The sequence below is a fragment of the Thalassophryne amazonica genome, chromosome 13, assembly GCF_902500255.1.
Source record: "Thalassophryne amazonica chromosome 13, fThaAma1.1, whole genome shotgun sequence".
Lineage (NCBI taxonomy): Eukaryota > Metazoa > Chordata > Actinopteri > Batrachoidiformes > Batrachoididae > Thalassophryne > Thalassophryne amazonica.
Window position 1 is genome coordinate 4,290,576 of NC_047115.1, and position 27,655 is coordinate 4,318,230.

Below are 27,655 nucleotides of genomic sequence, written 5' to 3' on the forward strand. Positions count from 1 at the left end.
GACACATGGGTTAAAATCAAGCAGATTCAAAACAGGTTAAAAACAGTCATTCTGTGGAGACTTTCAAGTCCAGACTTAAGACGCACTTATTTTCCCTTTCGTATGGCAGCATACTGGCATAGTATGTTACTATGCTTTTTACTCTTTTAATTCATTTTATTAGTAATTGGAGTGTGCCGCGGCCTCAACTTTATCTAAATTCTGGGTGTTTTAGTGAAGCTTAGGGCTAGTGGCCAGCGATCACCTTAGTATTTCTTCTGTTTTTTCTTGTTGCTTAATTCTGACAAATTACACTGTATTTGTTGTCTTTCTGATGCCTGATTCTGCTGTTTTCTTTTCTCTCTGTGTGAGGTGCAGCTCCATCCAGAGATGGGTGTGGTATCTGTTCTAGAAACAGCCCTGTGTACAAGCAACATTTCCTGTATATTCATTTTGTGAATTGTTCTGTAATTTGTGTCTGTATCATGGCCCAAGCAGAGGGTCACCCCTTTGAGTCTGGTCTGCTTGAGGTTTCTTTCTCAGAGGGAGTTGCTCTGGGGGTTGGTAAGGTTAGACCTTACTTGTGTGAAGCTCCTTGAGGCAACTCTGTTGTGATGTGGCGCTATATAAATGAAAATAAATTGAAATTGTTAGTTACAGTAAATCCAGGTATGTAAACCTATCAGTCATGGCAAGCAGCCGTTGATTGATACTGAAGGGAGATTGGGGGCATCTTGGGGGATCACCTCAGTCTTCTTTATACTGATTGTAAAAGCAAACTTTTTACAGGCATTTGAGAACTTGTCCATCAGGCGCTGCAGACCATCAGGTGTGTGACTCGCAAGGACTGCGTCATCAGCAAATAGTCGCTCCCTGAGGAGCATACAAGTTCCTTTAGTTTTGGCACGTAGACGGGCCAAGTTGTAAAGTCTGCCATCGTGGTGGGTGCAAATACAAACACTGTCGGAGGAGAACATAAAGGCGTACATCAAGAGTAGCAAAAAGAAAATCCCAAAGAGCGTCAGGGCAAGCACACAGCCCTGTTTTACTCCCCTTAGGATTGGGAATGGCTCAGACGTACTGCCCTTGAAACTGACAGTGCTCTGCATGCTACTGCGGAAGGACTTGATTATGCTGAGCAGTTTTGGTGGACAACCTATCCTCTCAAGTAGCCTGAACAGTCCAATGCGGCTGACAAGGTCAAAAGCCTTTGGAAGGTCAACAAAGGTGAGATAGAGGGGTTTACACTGCTCCCGACACTTTTCCTGCAATTGTCTCACAGAGAATACCATGTCAATAGTGGAGCGTCCTGCTCGAAACCCGCAATGTGCCTCTGGGTATACACGGCTGGCTAGTACCTGTAGTCTGGCAAGAGCCACCCGAGCAAAGATCTTTCCAACTATGTTGAGAAGTGAGATGCCATGATAGTTATTACAATCGCTTCTGTCCCCTTTGTTCTTATACAGAGTCACAATGTTAGCATCACGCATGTCCTGTGGTACTTCACCCTCCCTCCAGCATAAGCAGAGAAATTAATGCAGGTATAGGAGAAGTGCAGATTTCCCCTTTGATTACTTCAGGTGGGATCGTGTCATTTCCTGGTGCTTTTCCAAAAGTGAGGGCATCAATGGCCTTTCCTAACTCTACCATAGTCAGCTCTGCATCGAGTATTTCAAGGGCTGGCATTTCTGGGATGCTGTTTATGGCTTCCTCAGATACAGCATTCTCCGTGGAGTACAGCTCCAGGTAGTGCTCTACCCACCGGTCCATCTGTTTCTTTCGGTCTGTAATAACATGCCCAGTTTTGAACTTTTGGGGAGCCGTTTTCTTGATGGTGGGGCCAGTGGCCTGTTTAATGCCTTCACACATGGCCCTCATGTTGCCAGTCAGAGATGCACGTTCTATGGAGGAGCATAACTGTAGCCAAAAGTCATTTGCACATTTCCTTGCTAGTTCTAGAACTGCAATAATACTGAAATCAGTAATGATTCTGGTCTCTAAAACCACTACATTAAATTTGCATTGTTTCATTTTCCGTGCACAGACAGAGAGAATGAGAGGGAGGTCCAAAGTCAGATAGAGAACTCCAGAGACAGACACAGCTTCTTCGTCAGAATGAAGCAGTGCGATGTGACGGGTAGGACTAAGGATGATGAACCTGCATACACTTGAGCAGCTCCAGGAAAGCATCCAGGCCTTCTAGAAATTTCTGTCTAAGTTGGTCGTTCCATTCTGTGGGGCGACTGATCAGGACATACCTAAAGAGACCAAAGGGAAAAAATTACACCACTCCAGACCAACTCCCTGAAATTAGTACAGATATACTCAGGAAATATTTTGCTCAAGTTCAATCAAAGACGAGAACCTGGAGGAAATGAGTCCTTACTTGAGGTCTCCAATAAGACTCTGGACTCGCCCAAACTTGAAGGCCTGCTGGGAGGTGTAGCGATCAAACTGGAACCGTCCCTGCAGGTCTCTGTGTCGGAGGTGGTCAACAAAAGTTCTGATGATAGTTGTCATCAGGTTCTCCTCAACCATCAGCATCCTGGCCTACGCTCCCATGAACAAGATCAACACACACCAAGAGGGGCACTCTGTCATCACTGTGTACTGGCAATGAGAAACCAGAGAGCCTCAAATGGAAAGCTATCTGCATCCTGACTTATTCTGTGGTCATTCAAAGTGTACTCTGAGTACATCCTAGCGCTAATGCAGCCTAATTGCAAACATTACAAGAACTACAACAGGAAAATTTGACGTCAGCAACAAGTACAGTAGTGTTCAGAATAATAGTAGTGCTATGTGACTAAAAAGATTAATCCAGGTTTTGAGTATATTTCTTATTGTTACATGGGAAACAAGGTACCAGTAGATTCTCACAAATCCAACAAGACCAAGCATTCATGATATGCACACTCTTAAGGCTATGAAATCGGGCTATTAGTAAAAAAAAAAAAAAAAAAAGTAGAAAAGGGAGTGTTCACAATAATAGTAGCATCTGCTGTTGACACTACAAACTCAAAACTATTATGTTCAAAGTGCTTTTTTAACAATCCTGTGAATCACTAAACTAGTATTTAGTTGTATAACCACAGTATTTCATGATTTCTTCACATCTGCGAGGCATTAATTTTGTTGGTTTGGAACCAAGATTTTGCTGGTTTACTAGTGTGCTTGGGGTCATTGTCTTGTTGAAACACCCATTTCAAGGGCATGACCTCTTCAGCATAAGGCAACATGACCTCTTCAAGTATTTTGACATATCCAAACTGATCCATGATACTTGGTATGTGATATATAGGCCCAACACCATAGTAGGAGAAACATGCCCATATCATGATGCTTGCACCACCATGCTTCACTGTCTTCACTGTGAACTGTGGCTTGAATTCAGAGTTTGGGGGTCGTCTCACAAACTGTCTTCTGATTGGCTGCACGTCACATTCAGCAGGCTGCTCGTTTGTGATTGGAGGACACCACACACACTGTGATATCGGCCAAAGACAATCCAACATGTTGAATATCCCCGATTTGCGGCCTGAGCGCTCCTGACGTCCTTCGGAGCAGATCAGAGTGCTCTGAACACACCACACATGGCAGGAATATCTGACAAGATTATCTTTAGCATCATCATGAATGTCGGGGCATCCTTAAGATTGTCAGTAGGGGAAGATCGGGTCCGATGTCGGCCTAATTATCCTGCTGTGTGAACCAGACCTTAGTTGGGCCACTCTTATTTATTATCTATGTGAATAACGCCTCAGAATCTGTGAACTGTCAATTCCTGCTAGTGTCTAGCCAAGATGTATCTGATGTGGAGACGGCTCTGAGTGAGGAACTGGTTTTAGGACATGAAAACTATCACTCAACCTGGGTGAGACAGAATCATTGCGGTTTGCATCAAAAGGATTGAAAAACCACCAAGTTGTGAAAGTAACATGTATGAGACTGAATTGAAGCAACATGCAGCATATTTGGGCAAAACTTTGAACCAGTCCCAAAATAGCAGAAAATCTGGCCTCAATACAAAAAAAGAAAAAAGTTTTTAGTATCTCCTTTGGTCCAATATTGCTGATGATTTTGTGCCCCAGTTCAGGGTCCGCGCCCTTCTAAGCTCTATGTCTCAAACAAACTGTTCAGAAATGAGATGGTCTGGTGTTTTGTTGTTGCGTCATTACATTCCCTGCCCCAACTCCTCTCGCCTGCAAGTGAATGAATAATAATGCAACTTGTAAGCGCTTTGGGTATCATAGCAATAATGAGGCACTCGATAAATCTAAGTCATTATTGTTATTATTATTACTATTGTTACATGGAACACTGACATCTGTACGCGCCAAGCTGGTAAAGTGTCGTAATTATTTTTCTGTGTTTATTAATATTTATAAGTCTTACTTATTTACATTTGTACATATGAGTCCATTGGTCTGCTCCCTTGTTTCACTCAGGGTTGTTGATTTTGGCATGTTTTATGCTGGAAACCCTTCCTGACACACCTACAGAGAGGGCAGGGCAGACTTCAACCAGGAACCTTCCACAATGGAAACATGCAGACTTAACCGCTTGGCCATTATTATGCAAACTGAACCTAAACTATCCTTCTGTCTTATTTTTGTTTTTAATTTACTGACCGTCTGACTGGGGTCGGCAAATCACACAATGAGTCATGGCTTTGTTTGGGCCTGAAGGACTCACCTGATATATCCTTCACTTTTGGGTGAAAGAAGACTGCACACATCTCTGAAAAGGGACGAACTACTCACGCCACTTTTTGAACTGTGAATTGCTCTGACAGCTAATTGAAGGTTTCGGGTGGTGGAGCCCCTGAGAGAAAGTCAAAATGCTACAGAAGCCACACTGATGACATCATCACTCACCAGCGAGGGGACGGTGAATATTTGCACTGACAGGTCAGTGATGGAGAACTCACGGTCGTGGTCGTCTTTCACATAGTCGCTCTGCAAGCGTTCATACGTCTACCAGCAGGAGGAGACAAAGACAAAGAGAGAGAGATGTGTGGCGGTGCAGAGGAGGCGCGGCAGGAGTACTCACCATGGTGGGCACGGTGAAGAGCTGCACGGACAGTGAGGTCACTGACACTGCACGCTCATGGTCGTCCTCCATAAAATCTGTCTGCAGACGTCTGTAGTTCTAAAGCGAGATGACATTTCACCTCCAGGTAAGAGGTCACTGCTGGCGAACCAATGCCCCCCCCAGTGTGCCTTGATAGAGAGAGTGGTGACATGAGTTGAAAAAGAATCGGTCACATGACTCGTGGTGCCATCTTGGGTTCAAAATAACGTTGGCTGTTAATGTGTCTGCATGTAAATCAACTATTTCATTTATTTATTCTCTGAAAATGTCGCGTTGTTGTGCGTTTGGAGGCACAAATAGACACTAGGGCTTCAAGATTTACAGATTCACTTCAGATCCAAACAGAAGAAACATTTGGGAAAATAAAGTCACCGTGTGGGATGGAAGCGACTTCATCATCAAAGCCTTGAGAGGTAAATTTATTGTTCTACATGCTTTAATTTTTCTTGTTCCCCCCTTTTTAATATTATATTTAAGTAAATATTGGAGGAGTGGGGTACAATTAGTTATACCCAACAGCCAGTGGTGGGCACAGATAACCAAAAAATTTACTTTGATAACAGATAATAAGATAACTGAAAAGTTATCTTTGATAAAGATAAAAGGATAAACCACCCAAAAATGTATCGGAAGTTACAGATAACCGATAAATTACAGTGTTGTCTCTGGTATATTTGCAACTACTAACAAACTGATTTTGAGTTTTAACACTACAGTCGCTTCTGGTAGCATCAAAAGCTACAACAGACCCAAACGATGAGTCAGCACTTCTGTCTTTGAACATCCTGCCCCCTGCTGGAAGCTCTTGTTTACTACACGGCTTCCACCACAGACGCAAGCTGAGAGCAGCCACCAAACGCAGCTCTCTACCAATCATAATGCTCCCGTCAGGCAGAGGTCTTGGAAAATAAAGCAGTGCTGACTTATGGTTTTGATTTATAAATAACATTAATACCGATAGAATAACTCCATTAATGTCAATTCTGTCATTTGTACAAAGTTAAAATATAACATATCTTTTAATGCTTACGAATGCACTAATTCTGAGGTTTTGTAACAAACAGACAGATCGCAAAGGATTCTGGGTAAAAGTGCCTCTACTAAACACTTATTGGTCATTCATTATGTAAACCAACACGTTAATGTGACGTGTGTCGTGTGTTGGTGTTTACAGATAAATGTGATTTTGCGAACTATTCCATTTTTTATTTTTAAAAACAGGCATTTTTACGGAGCCCTGGAAGTGTCATCGCAAAATGTTTTGCATGTGGAGAGAATTTTACGTTTTATCTTATCTTTATGACCTATTTCTCACACAATATGTCATGTGCTCTCATGAATTTGATGTTTTATGATGTTGTGCACGTTTTATTATATTGTTCAATGGGCACACATTTTATTATATTGTAAAATGTGCACTCAATATTGTCTTGGCACATAAATGTTGGCTATTCACCCTATTGACGATTCAAATCCTGTAAAACAGGGGTAGGCAACCTGTTCCAGAAAGAGCCATGAGGGTGCAGGTTTTCTTTGCAGCCACTGACTCCACCAGGTTATTTCACTGATTAACTGATTCCATCTGCTCAAAGTGATAATCAGTAAAATCACATGGTGGAGTCAGTGGCTGCAAAGAAAACCTGCACCCTCATGGCTCTTTCTGGAACAGGTTGCCTACCCCTGCTGTAAAACCTCGGAGAGGACGCTGCGCTGCGAGATCTCAGTAACATTGAGAACTGCATTGAGACGCTCTGATCACGCTGCACATTAACTACACACAGACAACACCATTAACATCGCAATATAAAACTATTTTTATATTGTGCCTAAAACTCTCGTGAATATATTCTCTGGGTTTATAGATGTTGTTATTGTGTTTGTTTTATGTAAACGTGAGAATCACAGTCTGTCTCTCCGTTATTTTCAATGGGAGCTGATGTGAGCTACAATCGCTTCCTGATCATGTCATTCTGGGGGAAAGTGAAGTTTGCTCTTTAACGTCTATTATTGTTCTTTACAACACTGTTTGTCCTCTTTGTTCCAGACTAATATATATGTCTGAAATTCGGTTTGCGTTTATTAAATTCCACGCAAATTAAACGTAACAGACACGGATTATTCGTTATAAGTGTTTTAGCAAGTTTTCAGGGTATCATGCAGCAGTCTCTTATTAACGTGACAAAAAGCATAAAAAATACATTTTTGTAGTATAATATTAATTTACAACTGTCTTCGTGTTGATTATATGTTGTTGACTGCAGCGACTCTCTGGCATGTAAGGGATTATGGAATACGTCAATAGGGCGAATGAACACTACTGGCCAGTAGATGGCAGTAGAGACCTTGAAAACTTGCCAAAACAAAATTCCAGATAATCCATGTCTGCTACATTTAAGATGCGTGGAATTTAGTAAACGCAGACACAATAACAACATCTATAAACCCAGACAATATATTCATGAGCGTTTTAGGCACTAGAGTTTAATGCTGTTGTCCGTAGAGCCTTATCAGAGTGTTTCAAATGCATTTCTCATGTCGTGAACGTACTATTACACTATCCTACCCATAATGCACTGCTGGGCACAGCATATATCCAGACTAAAACCTTAAAAATTAGCGCATTACTTTAAAACTAAAACATATATCTGATATTTTCACTTTATAAAACTTCAGACATGACATCAATTTAAATAACTTGTCCGACATTAGTTTGGTTAAAAGTTGAACCATAAGTTAAAAATGTATCCCTCTGGATGACTTGGGTGATATTGCCTGTGTATCAGTATGGGGTTAAGACAAATTAGTTTTTCTCTGGGACCAGTTCTCCTTTGCTTGCAGAGGATAGAGCGGTTTCTTCTTAAAGCAGGTCTTCTCTGTTTTGCAGAGGGTAGAACTACACATCTGCTACAAAACATTTAACAGGTAGGTGCTCAACTGATTTTAAGTTTTATAAATATTTGTAGCTGTTCAGCTTTATTTACTACGTTATCGGTCTAAAAATTATCGGACAAAAAATTTATTGCAAGATAATTAGTCAGATAATGGTTTTTAAAGTTATCAAAAAAGATAATCCGATAGTGAAAACATTATCTTCGATAATTATCGGTTATCGGATTATCGAAACTGTGCCCACCACTGCTAACAGCTAATGTTAGCTTATCTAGCAGGCTGTAGCAACGTTTATCGTATCTTACAAAATAGTTGGTTCTTTTGTGTTTAATAATCCACACTAATTCATACTTTTGCCCACATTTATTTTATATGTATCTGTTAATACATTACTGTAGGTTTAACTACGCTATTATACTTTATACACTAATTACCATTTTTGTTTATCGTGTTAGCTTGCTGGGTATGGTTGGATTATTCATGGATAATTTAGCTCTTCTACTATAACTATCTTATTTTTGCCATTTACAATTTTATTTTACATGGTGTAGATTTTTAATGATTCATCAGTTTATGTGTTCCTCTAATGACATCAACATATAGTACCTAAGTTGTTAGGTTTCCATTTGATAGCATAATGATTATACTTTTTATTTTCCTATAGTATGCTAACAGAGTTACTTTAGATACCAGTACACTCACACACTCATAGCTTCTGTTTCTATAATAAAATACCAGATTTATAGCTTAGCCTACTAATTATATTTAATTTTACTGCCAGTCTACATACTAAATTACCTTTACTAGAATCTTCTCCGGTGATGTCTTATCCTTATGTCTTATTATTTATTTATTTATTATTTATTATATTATATATACCTTTTTCTTGAGCCGCTTGGGTGGGTAGGGAGAGTTCCCATGGGATAAAAAAGCTTTTTAACCTACCATCCCTGGTTCTCAAGACCAGGCACCTAAGTGGCTCCACTCTACTCTTTTCTACTCTCCTATTTTACTCTTCCTTTTTAGATATTTAGATATACCTTTATATACTAGCATAGTTCCACCTTAGAATTGGAATATAATATATAAGATATACCTTACTGAATTTTCATGTACAGTAAAACTCACCTAAACCGTCATCGTATAAACCAGATATTCACAGTCACCGGACAAAAAAACGTCCAAAAGGTTTTGTATTGTTTTCCATGTAATAAACATCGTATATAACTGATTTTGTATAACGGATTTTTCACTCACATCGGATAAAATGTCCCATCTGATCATAATGTATTTCCATTAAAACTCTGAGCAGTCTGGATGTGCACAGTAACAGAGGTACAAATTAAAGTTCAGCTCTGACACTGGCAGATTTGAGGAAAGTGGGACTGGAGTCATTTCTGTGATTAAAAGTCCAACCATTTATTTTTTTCAAACAGTGTTCAGACTCAGACTTGCAGCCTGATGTGCACCTGTTAAATCAGACACAGAAAAAGGCTGTGATTTGACACTTTCCTGCTTTCAATCCATCATATTATAACAGTTTTTACAGTGTGCACAGTGATTAAAATGGATCAGAAAAGTCTGTAAAAGAGGAAATTGTTCAGCTTATCTTTGATTTGCAGGTGATGACTGTAGAAAGAAAAGCTTGCTGAGGGTCAAATGAGTCCAGAATGAAGCAAAATCCAGAGACGGAGAACTTTAAAACTGTCACACACATCATTGTATGACACGGAGTTACAGAGCTGCAGCTGCATAAATCAGACTTTAAATTAATTAAATAAATCATCAGCAATTTAAAATTTGATAGTTTAACTATTTTTATATTTATTTTGATACCTGTACCTGGATGTGTTGCTGTATGTGGTTAAATGATTAAAAAAAATGTTAAAACATAAAAGGTTCATTCAGTAGTTCAGTGCAGTTGGAACCAAAATGGCGCCATGTTCTGAGTTGAGGCCACTCTCTCAATTAAGGCACTCTACGCTCCCCCCACCCCCACCCCCCCGCAGCCCGAAATTCATCACACAGCAGAAGAAACAGACCTGAACAACTGCGAGTTAAAGCAGCTTCTTCTCTAACTTTATTCACTCAATACAAAACAAACAAACAAAAAAAAAATCAAAGAGCAGCAGGTCTGAGAGTCGATGTCGCTGACCGAACGCCCCCCTAAAAACTGGTCCATCCTGACTCCACTGCGCATGAGTCATTTTGGAGCTCAGCAGCTCCTCTGAGTCTGACTGAGTCTGAGTCTCTTCACCCAAAGTGATCAAATGGATTAATGTGATTATTAACCATCAGATGACAAAGGAAAACTTCTTAAATCATTTTAAAGTCAGTTTGAAGCAGAAACGAGGCAAAACTCTGACGTTTTGAAATGACTGACGTGCAGTGAACGCATCAGCTAGCAGCTCGTGTAGCTGTGGCACTCTGATTGCCTCCTCCATCTTTTATTCTGAAATAATGCTGAATTTATGTGGAAATGATTGTTGTAGAAAAGCTTCAGATATCTGTGGCTGAGACAGATGATGACTGGAGGCAGTTTGAAGCAGAAACGAGGTGATAATCGTTGAACCACGGCTACAGACGCATGCGCGGTGAAGGCAGGGTGGACCGTTCGGTCTGTGACAGCAGTCCACATCCACCCACACTGCTTAGATCATTACTGAGATGAATCCAAATCTGATCAACAAACCGCCCTAAACTAGATCTGTGTGGTGATCGCACACGTCAGACTCCAAAGTGTGCGTGCATATGTGTGCATGAACAAACTGTATATGAAAGGTAACATGAGGCAAGTACAAAACTTTGGAATTTGACTCGACCCCACCCCCGTTTCCATGCAGCTGTCCAACACCACAAACCAGTAACACAGTTCACATGAAAAATAACGTTTTGTACAACTTCTCCTGAAATTTATCGCAGCCTTCATGTGAAAATGACTTTAAAGTAAATGACAGTAATGACCAGCAGTTGCACTAAAAGTGTGTGGGTGTGTGTGTGTGTGTGCGTGCACTCCTTAAGTGTCTCTTAGCTTGCAGTAACACTGATGCAGCACCACAGAACACACTCTGTGATGTAATTTGGGAAATACAGCAGCAGCCACATTCCAGAACTTTTGGACATGCTGGATAAACAGTCACGTCTGTGCTGACAGAGACGCCAGTGGAGTCGCACTGTACCACCCCAGCAGAAGAAGCACTCATACACTTTGATTGATGGTTTGTATAAATGTAATCAGTGGCTGCGGTCACCATGTGGGCGGGGCTGGTGTGTTACCTTGGCAAACTGGATGGCAAAGACTTTCTTGTACTTGAAATCCATAAGCAGACTGTTCATCAGCAGCTGGTGGTAGATGTTTCTCGCTCCTGCAGGGAAAGAGCACTGCAGAGGTGGGCGGAGCCAGCAACATTCAGATCCAAAGGTTTAAAAAGTCTACATTAATAAAACTAATTTATATTATTGTGTAAATTCCTGTGAATCCATTCAAAGTCACAGTATCTTTTTCTCATGAAAAAGTCTACATTAATAAAACTAATTTATATTCTTGTGTAAATTCCTGTGCATCCATTCAAAGCCACAGTGTCTTTTTCCCATGAAAAAAGTTTACATTAATAAAACTAATTTATATTCTTGTGTAAATTCCTGTGAATCCACTCAAAGCCACGGTGTCTTTTTCCCATGAAAAAAGTTTACATTAATAAAACTAATTTATATTCTTGTGTAAATTCCTGTGAATCCATTCAAAGCCACGGTGTCTTTTTCCAATGAAAAAAGTCTACATTAATAAAACTAATTTATTTTCTTGTGTAAATTCCTGTGAATCCACTCAAAGCCAGTGTCTTTTTCCAATGAAAAAAGTCTACATTAATAAAACAAATTTAGATTCTTGTGTAAATTCCTGTGAATCCACTCAAAGCCACGGTGTCTTTTTCCAATGAAAAAAGTCTACATTAATAAAACTAATTTATTTTCTTGTGTAAATTCCTGTGAATCCACTCAAAGCCACAGTGTCTTTTTCCAATGAAAAAAGTCTACATTAATAAAACAAATTTAGATTCTTGTGTAAATTCCTGTGAATCCATTCAAAGCCACAGTGTCTTTTTACCATGAAAAAAGTTTACATTAATAAAACTAATTTATATTCTTGTGTAAATTCCTGTGAATCCAGTCAAAGCCACAGTGTCTTTTTCCCCATGGAAAAAGTCTACATTAATAAAACTAATTTATATTATTGTGTAAATTCCTGTGAATCCATTCAAAGCCACTGTCTTTTTCCCCATGAAAAAAAGTCTACATTAATAAAACTAATTTGTATTCTTATGTAAATTCCTGTAAATCCATTCAAAGTCACAGTATCTTTTCTCATGAAAAAAGTCTACATTAATAAAACTAATTTATATTCTTGTGTAAATTCCTGTAAATCCACTCAAAGCCACAGTGTCTTTTTCCAATGAAAAAAGTCTACATTAATAAAACTCATTTATATTCTTGTGTAAATTCATGTAAATCCACTCAAAGCCAGTGTCTTTTTCTCATGAAAAAAGTCTACATTAATAAAACTAATTTATATTCTTGTGTAAATTCCTGTAAATCCGTTCAAAGCCACGGTGTCTTTTTCCAATGAAAAAAGTCTACATTAATAAAACTCATTTATATTCTTGTGTAAATTCCTGTAAATCCATTCAAAGTCACAGTATCTTTTTCTCATGAAAAAGTCTACATTAATAAAACTAATTTATATTCTTGCGTAAATTCCTGTGAATCCACTCAAAGCCAAAGTGTCTTTTTCCCCATAGAAAAAGTCTACATTAATAAAACTAATTTATATTATTGTGTAAATTCCTGTGAATCCATTCAAAGCCACTGTCTTTTTCCCCATGAAAAAAAGTCTACATTAATAAAACTAATTTGTATTCTTATGTAAATTCCTGTAAATCCATTCAAAGTCACAGTATCTTTTCTCATGAAAAAAGTCTACATTAATAAAACTAATTTATATTCTTGTGTAAATTCATCTAAATCCACTCAAAGCCAGTGTCTTTTTCTCATGAAAAAAGTCTACATTAATAAAACTAATTTATATTCTTGCATAAATTCCTGTGAATCCACTCAAAGCCACGGTGTCTTTTTCCCATGAAAAAAGCCTACATTAATAAAACTAATTTATATTCTTGTGTAAATTCCTGTAAATCCATTCAAAGCCACGGTGTCTTTTTCCAATGAAAAAAGTCTACATTAATAAAACTAATTTATATTCTTGTGTAAATTCCTGTAAATCCATTCAAAGTCACAGTATCTTTTTCTCATGAAAAAGTCTACATTAATAAAAACTAATTTATATTCTTGTGTAAATTCCTGTAAATCCATTCAAAGCCACGGTGTCTTTTTCCAATGAAAAAAGTCTACATTAATAAAACTAATTTATATTCTTGTGTAAATTCCTGTAAATCCAGTCAAAGCCACAGTGTCTTTTTCCAATGAAAAAAGTCTACATTAATAAAACTAATTTATATTCTTGTGTAAATTCCTGTAAATCCATTCAAAGTCACAGTATCTTTTTCTTATGAAAAAAGTCTACATTAATAAAACCTAATTTATATTCTTGTGTAAATTCCTGTAAATCCACTCAAAGCCACAGTGTCTTTTCCCAATGACAAAGTCCAGATTAATGAAAAAAGTCTAAAATTCTGTTTGAACAGCACAATGTTTACTGTGTTTCCTGAGAGGGCACAGTTCACTTTTCCCATTTCTTTCATCTTTCAAATGTGTTGATGAATCCAGTGACAATTCCATGAATTCTTGTCCTTATCAGACTTTCAAACAGTCTTTCTCACCATCTTCTCTCTGGCTGACGTCGGCCCATGATACAGACGTGCCGCACAATTCTTCTTTTAAAAACTTTGGAGCTCTAAAGGTTTGCGATGTCCACACGCTACGCTTAGCTTAAGTGTCGCCGCAGCAACCAACCAGTCTCACTTTATGACAACTGTCACAACAACAAGGCTTTTTTCTCTTCGAAAATCCGCGGATCCGAGGACACTGATTTGTATCTGTAACACAGAGATCAGTGTCCACAGATCTCCGCACACTTATAAAACTTGCACGATGTCATAAAAAAAAGAACACTTTGAGATGGACATTTTAAAAATTCAGTGACGATCACAATTACAGAGTAAAACACTAACACCCCCCCTCCTCCCCATGATGAAATCAGCGGAATTTCACGGATCCGCTGAGTTTTCACAGCCCTGAGTCTTAATTCCCACCAATTATTTGCAAGCTGAATTGAGACTTGACTTGAGGACTTGCTAATTCATGACTTGAGAATGACTTGACAGTAACTTCATTCCGCCTCTGGCGCCAACTCACAACAGTGTCGCATCAAGGTGCTTCACACAAAATAATTAAAAAAGCAAAATCAATAAAAAGATTAAAAAGCACAATTAAAAGAGTAATAAATAAATAAATAACATAGTAACATACTATGCCAGTATGCTAGCAATATGAAAGGGAAAATAACTGCGTCTTAAGTCTGGACTTGAAAGTCTCCACAGAATCTGACTGCTTTATTGACACAGGGAGATCATTTCACAGTACAGGGGCACGATAAGAGAAAGCTCTGTGACCTGCAGACTTCTTATTCACCTTAGGGACACAAAGTAGTCCTGCACCCTGAGTACGCAAAGCCTGGGCCGGTACGTAGGGTAATTAGGTCAGCTAAGTAGGGAGGTGCCAGACAGTGAACAATTTTATAGGCTAGTAGCAGAACCTTAAAATCTGGTCTCATTGGGCCAGGAAGCCAGTGAAGAGATGCCAAAATGGGTGTAAGGTGGTCAAACTTTCTGCTTTGTGTCAAAAGTCTGACTGCAGCATTTTGAACCAATTTAAACCCGTAATGCCAAACTGCAGAAAAACAGAAAACAGAACACTGCTTTAGTCCAATCTAGAAGGAACAAACGCATGGATCAGGGTCTCAGCATCAGCCATAAACAGGATGGAACAAATCTTTGCTATATTTCGCACGTGGAAGAAAGCAGTCCTAGTAATATTTCTAATGTGGAGATCAAAGGACAATGAAGGATCAAAAATTACCCCAAGGTTCCTCACTTTGTCAGTGTGATGTAAGACACACAAGCCTAGGCTAAGAGTTAACTGGTCAAATTGATGATGTCTCACTGGACCAAGAACCATCATTTCAGTCTCAACAGAGTTTAAAAGTAGGACGTTTCTAGACATCCAATTTATCACTGATGCAAGGCAATCTTCTAAGGATTTTATGTGGATGAGATTACCAGCAATTATCGGCATGTATAACTGAGTATCATTAACATAGCAGTGTAAGGCAATACTAAAAAACACAGCAATATAAAGGGAGAAAAGCAAGTGGCCTAAGACGGACCCCTGTGGAACCCCAAATTTCATGTCACTAACGTTAGAGGTAGTGTTATTGTACAAAACAGTAAGAACGACTGGTCAAGTATGACGTCAGTCATGCAAGGACACTCCCAGTAATCCCAAAATGATTTTCCAGCCTATCAAGTAGAATATGATGATCCACGATATCAAATGCAGCACTGAGATCTAACAGCAACAGAACCGTAGTGTTGTCAGAATCCATTGTAAGCAGAAGATCATTCACCACTTTAGTAAGAGCCGTCTCTGTGGAATACTTTCTAAAAGCAGACTGAAGTGGCTCAAAGAGATTATTCTCAGTATGATAGTCTACGAGCTGCCGTGACACCACTTTTTCCAGAATTTTAAAGCAAAATTATAGATTTGATATCAGCTGATAATTTTTCAATACACTAGGGTCAAGATTAAGTTTCTTAAGTAATGGTTTAATCACTGCAGATTTGAAACATTTAGGAAAAGATCCAGAAGTTAAATAAAGATTAATCATTTCCAGCACAATCGCCCCAAGAGTGGGCCACAGGTCCTTACAGTTTTGTTGGTACAGGATAAAATAAACAGGTTGTGCTTTTTGTAGACGTTACGAGATTTGTCAGCATGCCTAGTGAGATACTAGCAAATTCTGTAAATCTAGGTAATACCTCGGTAGTGGTGCCCACCTCAATAGCAGGGTGTAGTGGCTGGGTTAAGGCATGCTGGGATATGTTTACCCTGATGTCTTCTATTTTCTTCTCAAAGTAATCCAGGAAATCTTGTGCTGTAAAAGGAGAGCAAACTACAGGTGGTTGTCCATGAATAAATGTTGCCACCGTGTCGAACAAGAACTTTGAGTTATGCTTGTTTTTGTTGATCAAATCAGAGTAATAGGTCCACTTTGTAGCCAGTAATGCATGCTTATAGTCTAAGATAGCATCACGCCACGCAAGGTGGAATACTTCTAGTTTTGAACTACGCCATTTCCGTTCTAGATCTCTTGCCTTATGCCTGGGTCCCACCGAATAATGAAGGATGAATAATAAGCCACACATGGGTGTGTCAGCGATTATTTGAAGAATGACCCAAGTTTTCATCCATCATGTATCTGCTATGAAGGTGCCTCTACGTGCCTCTCTGTACCCTGCATGTGCCATGTAGCAGCCTCTAGTGAGCCACGACCGACTTGTCATTAGAGCCTCGCATGGCTCACATCAGCCACACTAAACCACGTAGTGCCGTGACAGTGCCATGAAAACACCGTGTTGGCGCACGTTTAGGCATGGGTTTGGTCCAAACCTCCAGCCTTCCCACACCTGGTCCCTTTAAAATGTGGGTTTTCAATTCATAGATTCACAGCAGCATTTAAAGATGTCACATTTTTTTAAACGCAGTCCAAAAATAGACACTCCAGCACAGTCCCGCGGTTGTGCGCTGTGCGCCAGGCTGCTGTCCACCTGTAATGCACCAGACCAGCTAGAACCGAACCACGGGTTCCCAGAGAGCCGCCTCTGTGCTCCTCGCTGGCTCTGCGGCTCGCTGGCTTTTGTTCTGCGGCTTTAAACACACAAAACTATGTTTGTCCGTTTATTTCTGCAAAATCGCTCTTTTGCGCATGCTGCTGTTCTCCATTCCTGCAGAGCCGCTTCTGTGTTCCGTCTCACTGGCTTCCTTTCCATCCGTGACTTGCTGGCTTTATTTTTTCTCTGGCTTTAAACACAGTCATTTATACATTGTGATCACTTTTAACTTTGTGTTTGTCCATTTATTTCTGCAAAACCGCTCTTTTGCGCGCGATGCCGTTCTGCATACAGAATGGAGGTGGCCGCTTTTATTATATACACCTGTGGATCATTTTCAAATATATATATATATATATTTTTTTTTTTTTTTTTTTTTTTTTTAATTCCACAGCTTACAAGTCACCATGATACAACTTTTAACTTTGTGTTCTGTCTTCAAAACACTTTCACACAGTCACCCAAATTTTAACTTTGTATTCGTCCAATATTGACTGAAAAATCACTCTTGTGAGCTGGCGTCTGTCTAAATGCTCCTTTGAAGCGTGATGAGTCACTGCGTACAGTGCGCACACAGCAGAGCTCATGTGATCCATAACAAGATATTAAATCAACTATAGATATACTTTTACAGCTAGGAACTGTATTATCAAGCTATAAAAACATTAAAAATAGTTACCTTAAGCTGTTCAAAATGTATTTCACATGAAGCAGGAAAGAGAGGAAAAAAGCGTCCAGATGAAACAGTCCTCTGTGATTCCAGAAGTGATTAGAGGTGTTTTCAACATCGAAGGTTTGGCAGAAAATGATTAATCCGCAACAAAATAATTATTTTATATACAGCGTCCAGCGCACAGAGCAGGTGGAATTGTGTGCGCAAGAGGGCAGCCACTCCAAAAACAGCCTCTCAGTTCCTGCGTAGCTGCCAGGTGCACAGATAATGGGCTTTTAGCAGCCTCGTAAACGCCACGCACATGCAAGGTGACTGTGTTTTGTGGGAGCACAGTTTTAACACAGGTGGCGCAATCATGTTGAGTGTAGTTTTGAGCGCTGAGTTTAAACTATCCACAAGACTGTCCAATGATTGGGCATTTTCCAAATGTGAAGCTAAGACATCAGGCAGTCTAACTTCGAGTTCAGTCTTAGTTGAGAAGTTGATGCATCTCCATAGTGATAAATAAGGTTGTTGTTCCACTAAACACAGCAGCGAAACTGTAAACTTAAAAAGTGAGTGATCAGAGACCACTGATGTAAGGGGCATGATGTCAATATTCATGACAGGAATACAATGTGCGAGAACCACTAATGTGCATAGAATCCCTTACGCATTGCCGAAATCTTAATGCATCCACAATTTCCATGAATGATTTGAAGATGGGATCAGAAGCTTATTTATATGAATGTTAAAGTCACCAATGATCAGAATGTTGTCTGCACTAGTTGACAAGTTAGAGATGAACACACCAAATTCATCTAAGAATTCAGAATATGGGCCAGGAAGTGTAAATACAGTGACAAAGTAATACAAATGATTTTTATTCTTCTGACCTTGGCAATGCGTAATATCAGGAGCAGAGCAGAGAATCAGATGCTCAAACGAGTTATATTCGTGACCCCCAACAGCTAATAAGCTAAACCTAGATTTACACCAACACCTTGCTTCACATCATGAGGGACGTGAGTAAATGTATATGCTGGTGGGTAGGCCTCATTTAAGGGGAGGACAGCTGTAGGTTTACGCCAAGTAACCCAATCATATCTAAGTGATGATCAATAATTAGAGCATTAACCAACAATACCTTTGAGGACAGTGATCTTGTGTTCATGAGACCCAGACTAAGGACCTCAGTGGGGTTGACAGTTGAACTGTTTGGATTTAGGGGTGGTTCCACAGTAGCATATATAAGATGCCTAGAAGTAGGTTTAGGGACTTCCGGTGAAGTCATAGATGTAGTGGCAGCAATGTAACTGAGCTCCGCTGGACATAAATGAAAATAAGTGTGACAACTATAACAATTTGACGCCGAAACGTTAAAAATAGATTACTAAAACATGAGCTCCTCCGCTGGACAAAGAAGACAGGAGAAACTTGACCCCTCACGAGGAAAAGAGGATAATAAGCCGAATCCGCAGAGCCCAACTAGCAAGAACTCGGCTAATAGCAACACAAGTCAATCAGATACAACGGTACTGGAAGAACTGAGAAAACTCCAAAAAGAAAATCAAGACGGACACAGTCAAACTAAGCTGGCCCTTAACCGTGTGGAACAATCTATTTCCGACATAAAAAACCAACTGGCAGAACACGAACAATGAATGGAAAGGCTGGAGGAGAGAATCAGCACGGCGGAAGATACGGAGATGCACCACCACAGAGCACTGAGGTATCTGCTGCACAGTGATATTGAGCTTACAGCAAAGTGCGATGACCTCCAAAACAGGCTGAGAAGAAACAATATCAGGATCTTTCAAATCCCAGAAGATAGTGAGGGAGGAGATGCGGCTGGTTTTGTTAAGGACCTGCTCCTGAAAGAGTTTAAATTACCACCAGTCATGGACATTAAGACTGAAAGGGCACACCGCTCCCGCACCCTCCCGGCTAAACCTGAAGATCCAACAGCCCCTCCGAGGTCGATAATAGTGAGATTTCTGGACGCAGCGGTAAAGGACATAATCATAAGGCAGGCATGGAGCCAGGGGACGGTTGTCTATCAAGGCAAACGGATCTATTTCGATCAGGATTATTCTCCTGATCTACAACAGAAACAAATGAGGGTCCACGAAGTTATTAAACAACTTAAAAAGAAGAGCATCCAGGCAAAGTGTGTGTACCCAGCGCAACTGAAAATTAAGCTGAGCACTGGAGAGAAGACGTTTGGATCGCTAACGAGCGCCGCAACGCTACTGAAGGAGCTGGGGGTCGAGGTGCGACTCAAAGGAACATAATAAGCATCACTAAGTTTTATTATTCAAATATATTTTGTTGTCACAAAATAAGGTTATATGTTAGATAGTCCAAGGCGGTTATGCTGATTATATGAGTGGAACACACTCACCTGGACCTTTTTTACAGTTTAGTGTAATATTGGTCACACTTACACTGTGTGTACTTTTTTCCACAGAGAGGGTAGGTCACACCTCTCTGCCCCAGTACCAACGGGGATCTGGCACGGTCATAGTTCAGTTACTGTGTCAGATTGATATAGTGGAAGTTCGATTCTATGTTCTTTGTGTTTTGTTTTTCCTGACATATATAACTGATATCACTTTGTTAGGGATTAGATACACTCTGATGTCCAAGAGTAAACAGGTAGAGAACTATACTGTGAGATCCTATAGGGATTATGACTGAGCTGAATTTCATAAGTTATAATATAAGAGGAATCAATAATCTGATCAAGAGGAAGAAAATTCTGGGACAATTAAAGAAACTACACTGTTCTGTTGCTCTGATACAGGAAACACACCTGACAGAGGTGGAGCATCTAAAACTGAAGAGAGAGTGGGTCGATCAGGTTTATAGCTCATCATGTGGGAGAGCAAAGAAGAGAGGGGTTGCCATATTGTTTAATAAAGCTGTGTATTATAATAATGATGATGAAGGCAGGTATGTTATGGTGATAGGCACGACTGCAGGAATGAAAGTAACTGTAAATGTGTATGCCACAAATGAAGATTGTCCACACTTTATCAAAAAGGTAGCAGCTTTACTAGCAGACAAAAGTGAGGGGATTATACTGGTAGGGGGTGACTTCAATTGCAGCTTGAACTCAAAGCTGGACAGGTTACCTACAATAAGAATATCTCAATCTAAAATGTCTAAGGGGCTGTCAGATATGATGAAGGAATTGGGCCTCGTAGATATTTGGCGGCAACTTCACCCTAATGAGAGAGACTTCACATTTATGTCCCAAGTACACGGAAGTTATTCGAGGATAGATTTTTTCTGCTTATCAAAAACTGAATTACACAGGGTAAAAGAGTGTATAACTGAACCAATAACTATTTCGGACCATGGCCTTGTGACTATGAAAATTAACTTGGGAGCAGATAACTATTTTAAACACTGGAGGCTTAATGTTTCATTACTAATGGATACAAACATCAGACAAGAAATACAAAGAGCTCTTTCTGAATACTTTGCTATCAATGATGATGGAAGTGTCTCCCCCTCAGTTGTATGGGATGCCAGTAAGGCCACAATAAGAGGGAAGATTATTTCTATTGGATCTAGAATAAAGAAACAAAGGCTTGCAAAACAACAAGGATTAGAAGCAGAAATAAAAAAATGAACAAGGGAACACAAACAATACGGAAATAAAGACATTTTAAATAAAATAAAGTCAGATAACAACTGGATGAAGTTTTGACACATAAGGCAGAGGGAGCTCTTAGATACACTAACAGAAAATATTATGAAATGGGTAATAAAGCTAGTAGGCTATTGGCCTTTCAACTCAGAAAAGCCCAATCTAGCCGTGCAGTCCCCAAGATAAGGAACCCAGAGACCAATCAGATAGAAACCGATCCAACTAAAATATCAGATTCCTTTGCAACATACTACAAACAACTATGTAGGACTGATGAATCAGATTTCAGGAGAAAGGAGAGTGCAGAGTTCTTAGGGCCCCTTAAATTGAATAAACTATCAAGTGAGGAAGCAGAACTATTAATAAAGCCCATCACAGAAAGTGAAATTAAAGAAACTATTACCAAACTAAAAAATAATAAATCACCAGGAACAGACGGTTTCTCCGGAGAATACTACAAAATATTTGTGAATGAACTCACTCCCATACTATGTAAATTATACAACTATGCACTGAAATCAGGAAATCGCCCAAACTCGTGGTCAGAAGCCATAATAACGGTCATACATAAGGAGGGTAAAGGACCCCCCAGGGCTGTACGCTTAGCTTTTTCACTAGGAGCACAGGTGCTCCTAAATGAAAAAATTTAGGAGCACAGATAAAAATTTAAGGAGCACTGAAATTTCTTGATACAATTTTATTATTAATACAAAGACACATACTGTACAGAGAGTACCTTTTCCACACACACATGCACATTTTATATGATTCTAATGTATTTATTTCATTGTTTTTTACTTCCTTATATGATTCTAATGTTGTATTTATTTCATTGTTTTTTTACTTCATTTTCTATCGTTATTTACATCATTGCTTTTGTCCATTTCATTACTTTTTGCTGTGTATTTCTTGTATTATTTTAAACCCTCACACACACAACATCCCCGTCCCACTTTTTATACTCAGGTCGCCTGCTACGCTTAGCTACATTCAACCAACTGTCCACAACACACTCTCTCACACACACACACCTACTCTTGTTGATTTGTACAGATGTGGGAATGGTTTTCTCTATGGGATATGCAGTGGTCCCTCGTTTATCGCAGGAGTTACCTTCTAAAAATAGCCCGCGATAGGCAAAATCCGCGAAGTGGCCAGTGTTATTTTTTACAATTATTATAGACGTTTTAAAGCTGTAAAACCCCTCACTGCACACTTTATACACTTTTCTCAATCAGGCATGAACATTTTCTCACTTTTCTCTCGTGTGTAAACACTCTCAAAGTTCAAACCTGAGTAGAAAAATCCCGGCCCCCCCACTCCCCAATTCAAGGGGGTACCTATGCTTGTTCCCCATGTTGAAAATATACCCCCTATCTAGGGAAAACCTTCAGACAATCACCCCCCTATCACAGGCTTTTCTGCATATTTTTTTATAATTTTACTTTTTACTGGGGTCTGACGAAAAACTACCCCCTTTTTCGAAATTCTCGGGAGATGGTTTGAAAATAGGGCTGCCACAAGCGACTATTTTGATAGTCGACTAGTCAACGATTATTTTTGCGATTAGTCGACTAGTCGGATCATATAGAATTTCCTAAATTAAGGTCTGCAGCATTTTCAGATAAACGTCGGGATGAAAACATGAACATTTCCAAATCAGTGACTGTTTCTTAGACTTCATTTACATCAATCATTCAGAAATACAAACAGTGTGGTACTTTATAGTAAATCTGTGTCAGGTAGGCAGTTCTCAAAAACTAAATGTCCATGCTGGAAGGAGACAAGTGAGGGAAGCCACCAAGACACAACTCTGCAACATTTTTATTTTTATCTTCATTTTACATAATCCCAACTTTTTCTGATTTGTGGTTGTTTCTGTTGCAGAACTGCTATAAAGAAAAGTGTGAACATTTTATTGTGTTTCAAAACTTTGTGGTGCAAATGCAAACACCAAACTCTTATAAAGAGGAAAAAATACACAGACGTGCAGGAAAACTGATATAAACTGAACAGAACAATGCAGGCTGATTTGACTCCCCATATTTTTGTATAAATAAATCAGAATAAAATAAGAGGTAACTCACTTTGAAATTAATAAAACATATAGCTGCAGCTTATAACTTATAATTTATAACAAAAATCAGCAGCTTGTATTTTTATTCTTACTCCAGTTCATTTTAGTGTGATGAAGTCATTTATTTCTCCTCATCACTTAAGATTGAACAAATAAATACCTTTGGAAAATAGCAGCTGTTAAAGTTCAGAGTTCTCACCTGCTTTTTGTGATCTGTGCCTCTGAACATCACTGCAGCAGGGTTTTATTTTTTAGCCAATGTTTGCGTAATTTTTCCTTAGTTCATTTATATATTCTCATTTTTTAAGGATGTTTTTAAGGATATTTGACCGTTTATTTCATCTCATGATCTCATAAATTCAGTATACGACGCACACATGGTGTGAACAGGTTGGTGCCGTCAGAAAATCACCGGCAGAGAGAGCAGAGAAAAGTAAAGTAAAGTAGTTTTTTTTTTTTTTTTTTTTAAACATGTTCACTCAAGTTAAGATCCTCTCTCTGCTCCGCGCTCGCTGTGTCACGTGCACTGATGGTTCTCAGCAGAATGTAACGTCTCGTGCCTCCGTTCGCAGTCTGCAGCGAGTTGACTCCGCGCACGCACGCACGCACACACAGCTCCTCCAGTAAACTGCGCATTTTAAACGGCTTTGAATAAGATGGCCACCGTTTTAATCAGCCGTCTTATCCAAGTTTGAACATTCAAATGACGGCAGGACGGCTCGCTGCCTAAAACTATGAATTGAGAGAAAAACAAAGACTTAAATAAAATAAACGACTCGTCGACTACTAAATTAGTTGTCGACAGTTTCATTAGTCAACGTTGTCATGACTAGTCGACTAGTTGTGGCAGCCCTATTTGAAAAGCAACCCCCTTTCCTCGACTTTCTCGGGAAAAATCTTCCCGAGACGAACGCTTAAAATGTACCCCCTTTCCCGAGTAAATCGGAACGCACATGCGGCCCCTTATGTGTCTGTGGGGGGGGGGGGGGGGGGGGATAAGACCAACCTGTTTTCAGGCCCAAACATTTGTTTGAGAAATAAAAATAGACCGTTTTCCTATAAATAATTATGATGGCTTTTAGAACTAACAAATTTAATTTTAACGATCAACATACGAGGTTGGACACATAAGAAATTATTAATAGTGACTGACCAGTATTTCACAGTTCCTCTGATCGCGCCTCTGCGTCGTGGCGCTGCTGCGCTGTTACGTCTTTTTCCACTGACTCACACCTCGCTGCAGGTGTCATTTTCCGAGTGTAGAACACAGTTATGGGTAGTTGTTGGTGCTCTTTTTTCTTCTGGGCGATAAGATTCTTATAAACAGACCAGCAGAACACAATGCGCGTGCTCTCCCTTCGCGGTGACGCGACCGGCTGCTTGATGAGGCCGCGCAACACAATGCACTGTAAAAAAAAAAAGTATGCAAAATTGGACTAAAAAAAATCCACGAAACAGCGAGGCCGCGAAAGGTGAACCGCGTTATAGCTAGGGACCACTGTATTTATTTTAGGAGCAAAATGCGAATGAAAGGGTTGAAATACATTCTTGCACACGTGCGCCCGTTTTATTTTTTTTTCCTCGCACAATTAAATTTTAGGCACAATATGCGAGCAAAACGCTCGCACTGTACAGCCCTGGTAGTTACCGCCCAATAGGTCTACTATGTAATTAAGTCCTTTCGGCTGCTCCCTTGTTTGCACTCGGGGTCGCCACAGCAAATCCAAGGTGGATCTGCATGTTGATTTGGCACAGGTTTTACGCCGGATGCCCTTCCTGACGCAACTCCACATTACATGAAGAAATGTGGCAGGGGTGGGATTTGAACCCAGAACCTTCCGAACTGAAACCAAGCGCATTAACCACTTGGCCACCACCCCCTAATAAGTCTACTATGTGTGGATTATAAAATCTTGACTTCTATATTGGCTACCAGAATTAAAAAAAAATATTAAGAAATTACTACATCCAGATCAAACGGGGTTCATATCAGGACGTCAAGGAACAAATAACATTAGGAGAGCTCTGAATTTGCAGACAATTGCAGCAAGGCAGAAACAACCGTCGATGCTTCTCGGCTTAGATGCAGAGAAGGCATTTGATCGAGTTGACTGCATATTTTTGAGGCAGACACTGCTAGAAATGGGTTTTGGAAAGAAATTTGTGACCTGGATCAGTCTCTTGTATAAAGAGCCTTGCTCCAAAGTGAGCGTCAATGGCCACTGCTCTAGTCCCTTTGGGATTGAGCGAGGTGTGAAACAGGGGGACTCATTATCACCCATCTTATTCGCCCTAAGTATTGAACCTCTGGCAGAGGCAATACGCCAAAACACGCAGATTCAAGGGATAGCAGATGAAGGAGGGGCAATCCATAAAATAGCTCTGTTCGCGGACGACATTTTGCTCTTTATAAAAAAATCCACTCCTTTCCATTCCCATGCTTATAAAATGTCTACATAAATACGGGTCAGTATCGGGATACAAAATTAATGACACTAAGTCAGAAGCTATGATGATCTCGGGTACCTGGCCTACACAATTGAATAACAGCGTCTCCTTTCGCTGGTCTAAACAGGGATTTAGGTATCTAGGAGTCATTATTACACCTAACCCCACTCAGTTATTTGAGGCCAATTATAGCAAATTAATTAGACAAATAAAGAGGGATGTGACATGTTGGGAGGTGCTTCCCCTGTCTTTAATTGGTAGAGACAGTAAAAATGAACCTATTGCCTAGACTTCTCTTTTTGTTTCAGTCCCTCCCAGTAAGAGTACCTGTTCCCACTCTAAAAATGTTAGATAAACTAATATCAACATTTATTTGGCAAAGGAAGAGGCCGAGGATAAAACTGAAATGCCTCCATCTGCCTAAGGACAGAGGACGACTGAGTTTACCAAACTTTAAAAACTACTATTGGGCTGCACAAATAAACGCAATCGTGGCATGGCTTAGAAATGATCAGGAGACAATATGGACTCGGATAGAGCAGGATTCAATTAAGGGTGTCCCTTTATCAATACCGCCCTTTATTGATATAAAGTCAATCAAAAAGATTAAATTAAAGAATGAATGGATAAAACACACTTTAAAAATTTGGACAACAGTTAAAAAAGTGCTTGGGGGGCCGCAGTCAATCTCAAGGGCTATGGCTATAGTAGGAAACAGAATTCCCCCCCTCGGTGTGGAATAGAGGGTTTAAAAGATGGGCAGAAAAAGGTCTCCATACAATTAATCAACTCTTTATAGAAACAGAATTTAAATCCTTCTCACAACTTCAAGAAGACTTTGATCTCCCTTCGAACAATTTCTATAGATATCTCCAGATCAGACACTATATCACAAGCTATAAAGAAAAGGAGATGATTAGTAAAGCCCCAAATCAGATGGAGTATTTTATCAGTATTACAGAGAAACACTTCCCAACAAAAAGACATATCTAATATATACAAAGGCTGATAACTGACACTGTGCAAAACACAAATTATATCAAGGAAAAATGGGAGTTGGAAATGAATATAATAATTGAAGACTCTACATGGAATGACATATGTACAGGTTGCCATAAGGGAATTAATAGCCAATTGTGGAAGGAATTTGACTGGAAAGTGAAAATCAGATACTTTTATACTCCTCTTACCATCTCTTCATTTGTAAAGAATCCTACTACAGCACTATGTTGGCGGAACTGTGAAAATATTGGAGACACCACACACATTTTTTGGGAGTGTCCAGTTATAAAGGAGTATTGGGACAACATTAAAAAAGAGAGACACTATTTTAGGAATACAAGGTCTGATAGAAAAGTATCATACCTTTTTATTTTTTTAAAAAACTATATGGATTTGAATTACGTGCGCTTGCTTCAGCCAAGCTTGAACCTTCATGCGCATGCGTGAGTTTTTCCACGCCTGTCGGTTGCGTCATTCACCTGTGGGCAGGCTTTGAGTGAGCACTGGTCCACCCCTCTCGTCGTCGTTTCATTGCGAGGAAACGGCGGAATGATTTGGGCTTTTTTTCCATCAGAATTTTTTCAGAAACTGTTAGAGACAGGCAGCTGGAAACCATTCGAAAAATCTATCTGGCTTTCGGTGAAAATTGTACGGGCTTCACAGAGAATAAGGAGTGTTACTACAGCTTAAAGGACGGCCCACAATGGCGCACGGCGTGCCGTGCTCCGAGCCGCCATCGAGAGGCAGAAAACACCACATCATTTCTAAACGGATCGCTGTGTGGAGCTGGGACTGTCGTGAGCAATTTCTCTGGTTATCACAAGAGCTGGACATCAGCCATTTTCTGGCAGATTTCACTTTTAACAAGAGATTTTGTCATGGAAAGCCGCGCGGAGGTTCCACGCGTCAGGACCGATTCTCTGATTGAGCGAGACAAAGGAACACCTCCGTTT

General features: G+C 39.7%; 1 protein-coding gene across 7 annotated transcripts in view; it reads right to left on the minus strand.

Annotated features, from left to right (window-relative positions):
- Positions 1-27,655, minus strand: part of ubr2 (ubiquitin protein ligase E3 component n-recognin 2) — a 256,169-nt gene that overhangs the window by 119,734 nt on the left and 108,780 nt on the right. For 5 of the 7 annotated variants that reach the window (XM_034185748.1, XM_034185745.1, XM_034185746.1 and 2 more), the window contains exons 10-13: positions 11,239-11,327; positions 4,857-4,955; positions 2,366-2,529; positions 2,138-2,237 (exon numbers count right to left, since the gene is read on the minus strand). In XM_034185748.1, the coding sequence (XP_034041639.1) occupies positions 2,138-2,237; positions 2,366-2,529; positions 4,857-4,955; positions 11,239-11,327 (452 nt within the window). Of the gene's footprint in view, positions 1-2,137; positions 2,238-2,365; positions 2,530-4,856; positions 4,956-5,031; positions 5,131-11,238; positions 11,328-27,655 lie in introns of all 7 variants that reach the window. The other 2 variants (XM_034185747.1, XM_034185744.1) reach the window with 1 other exon arrangement.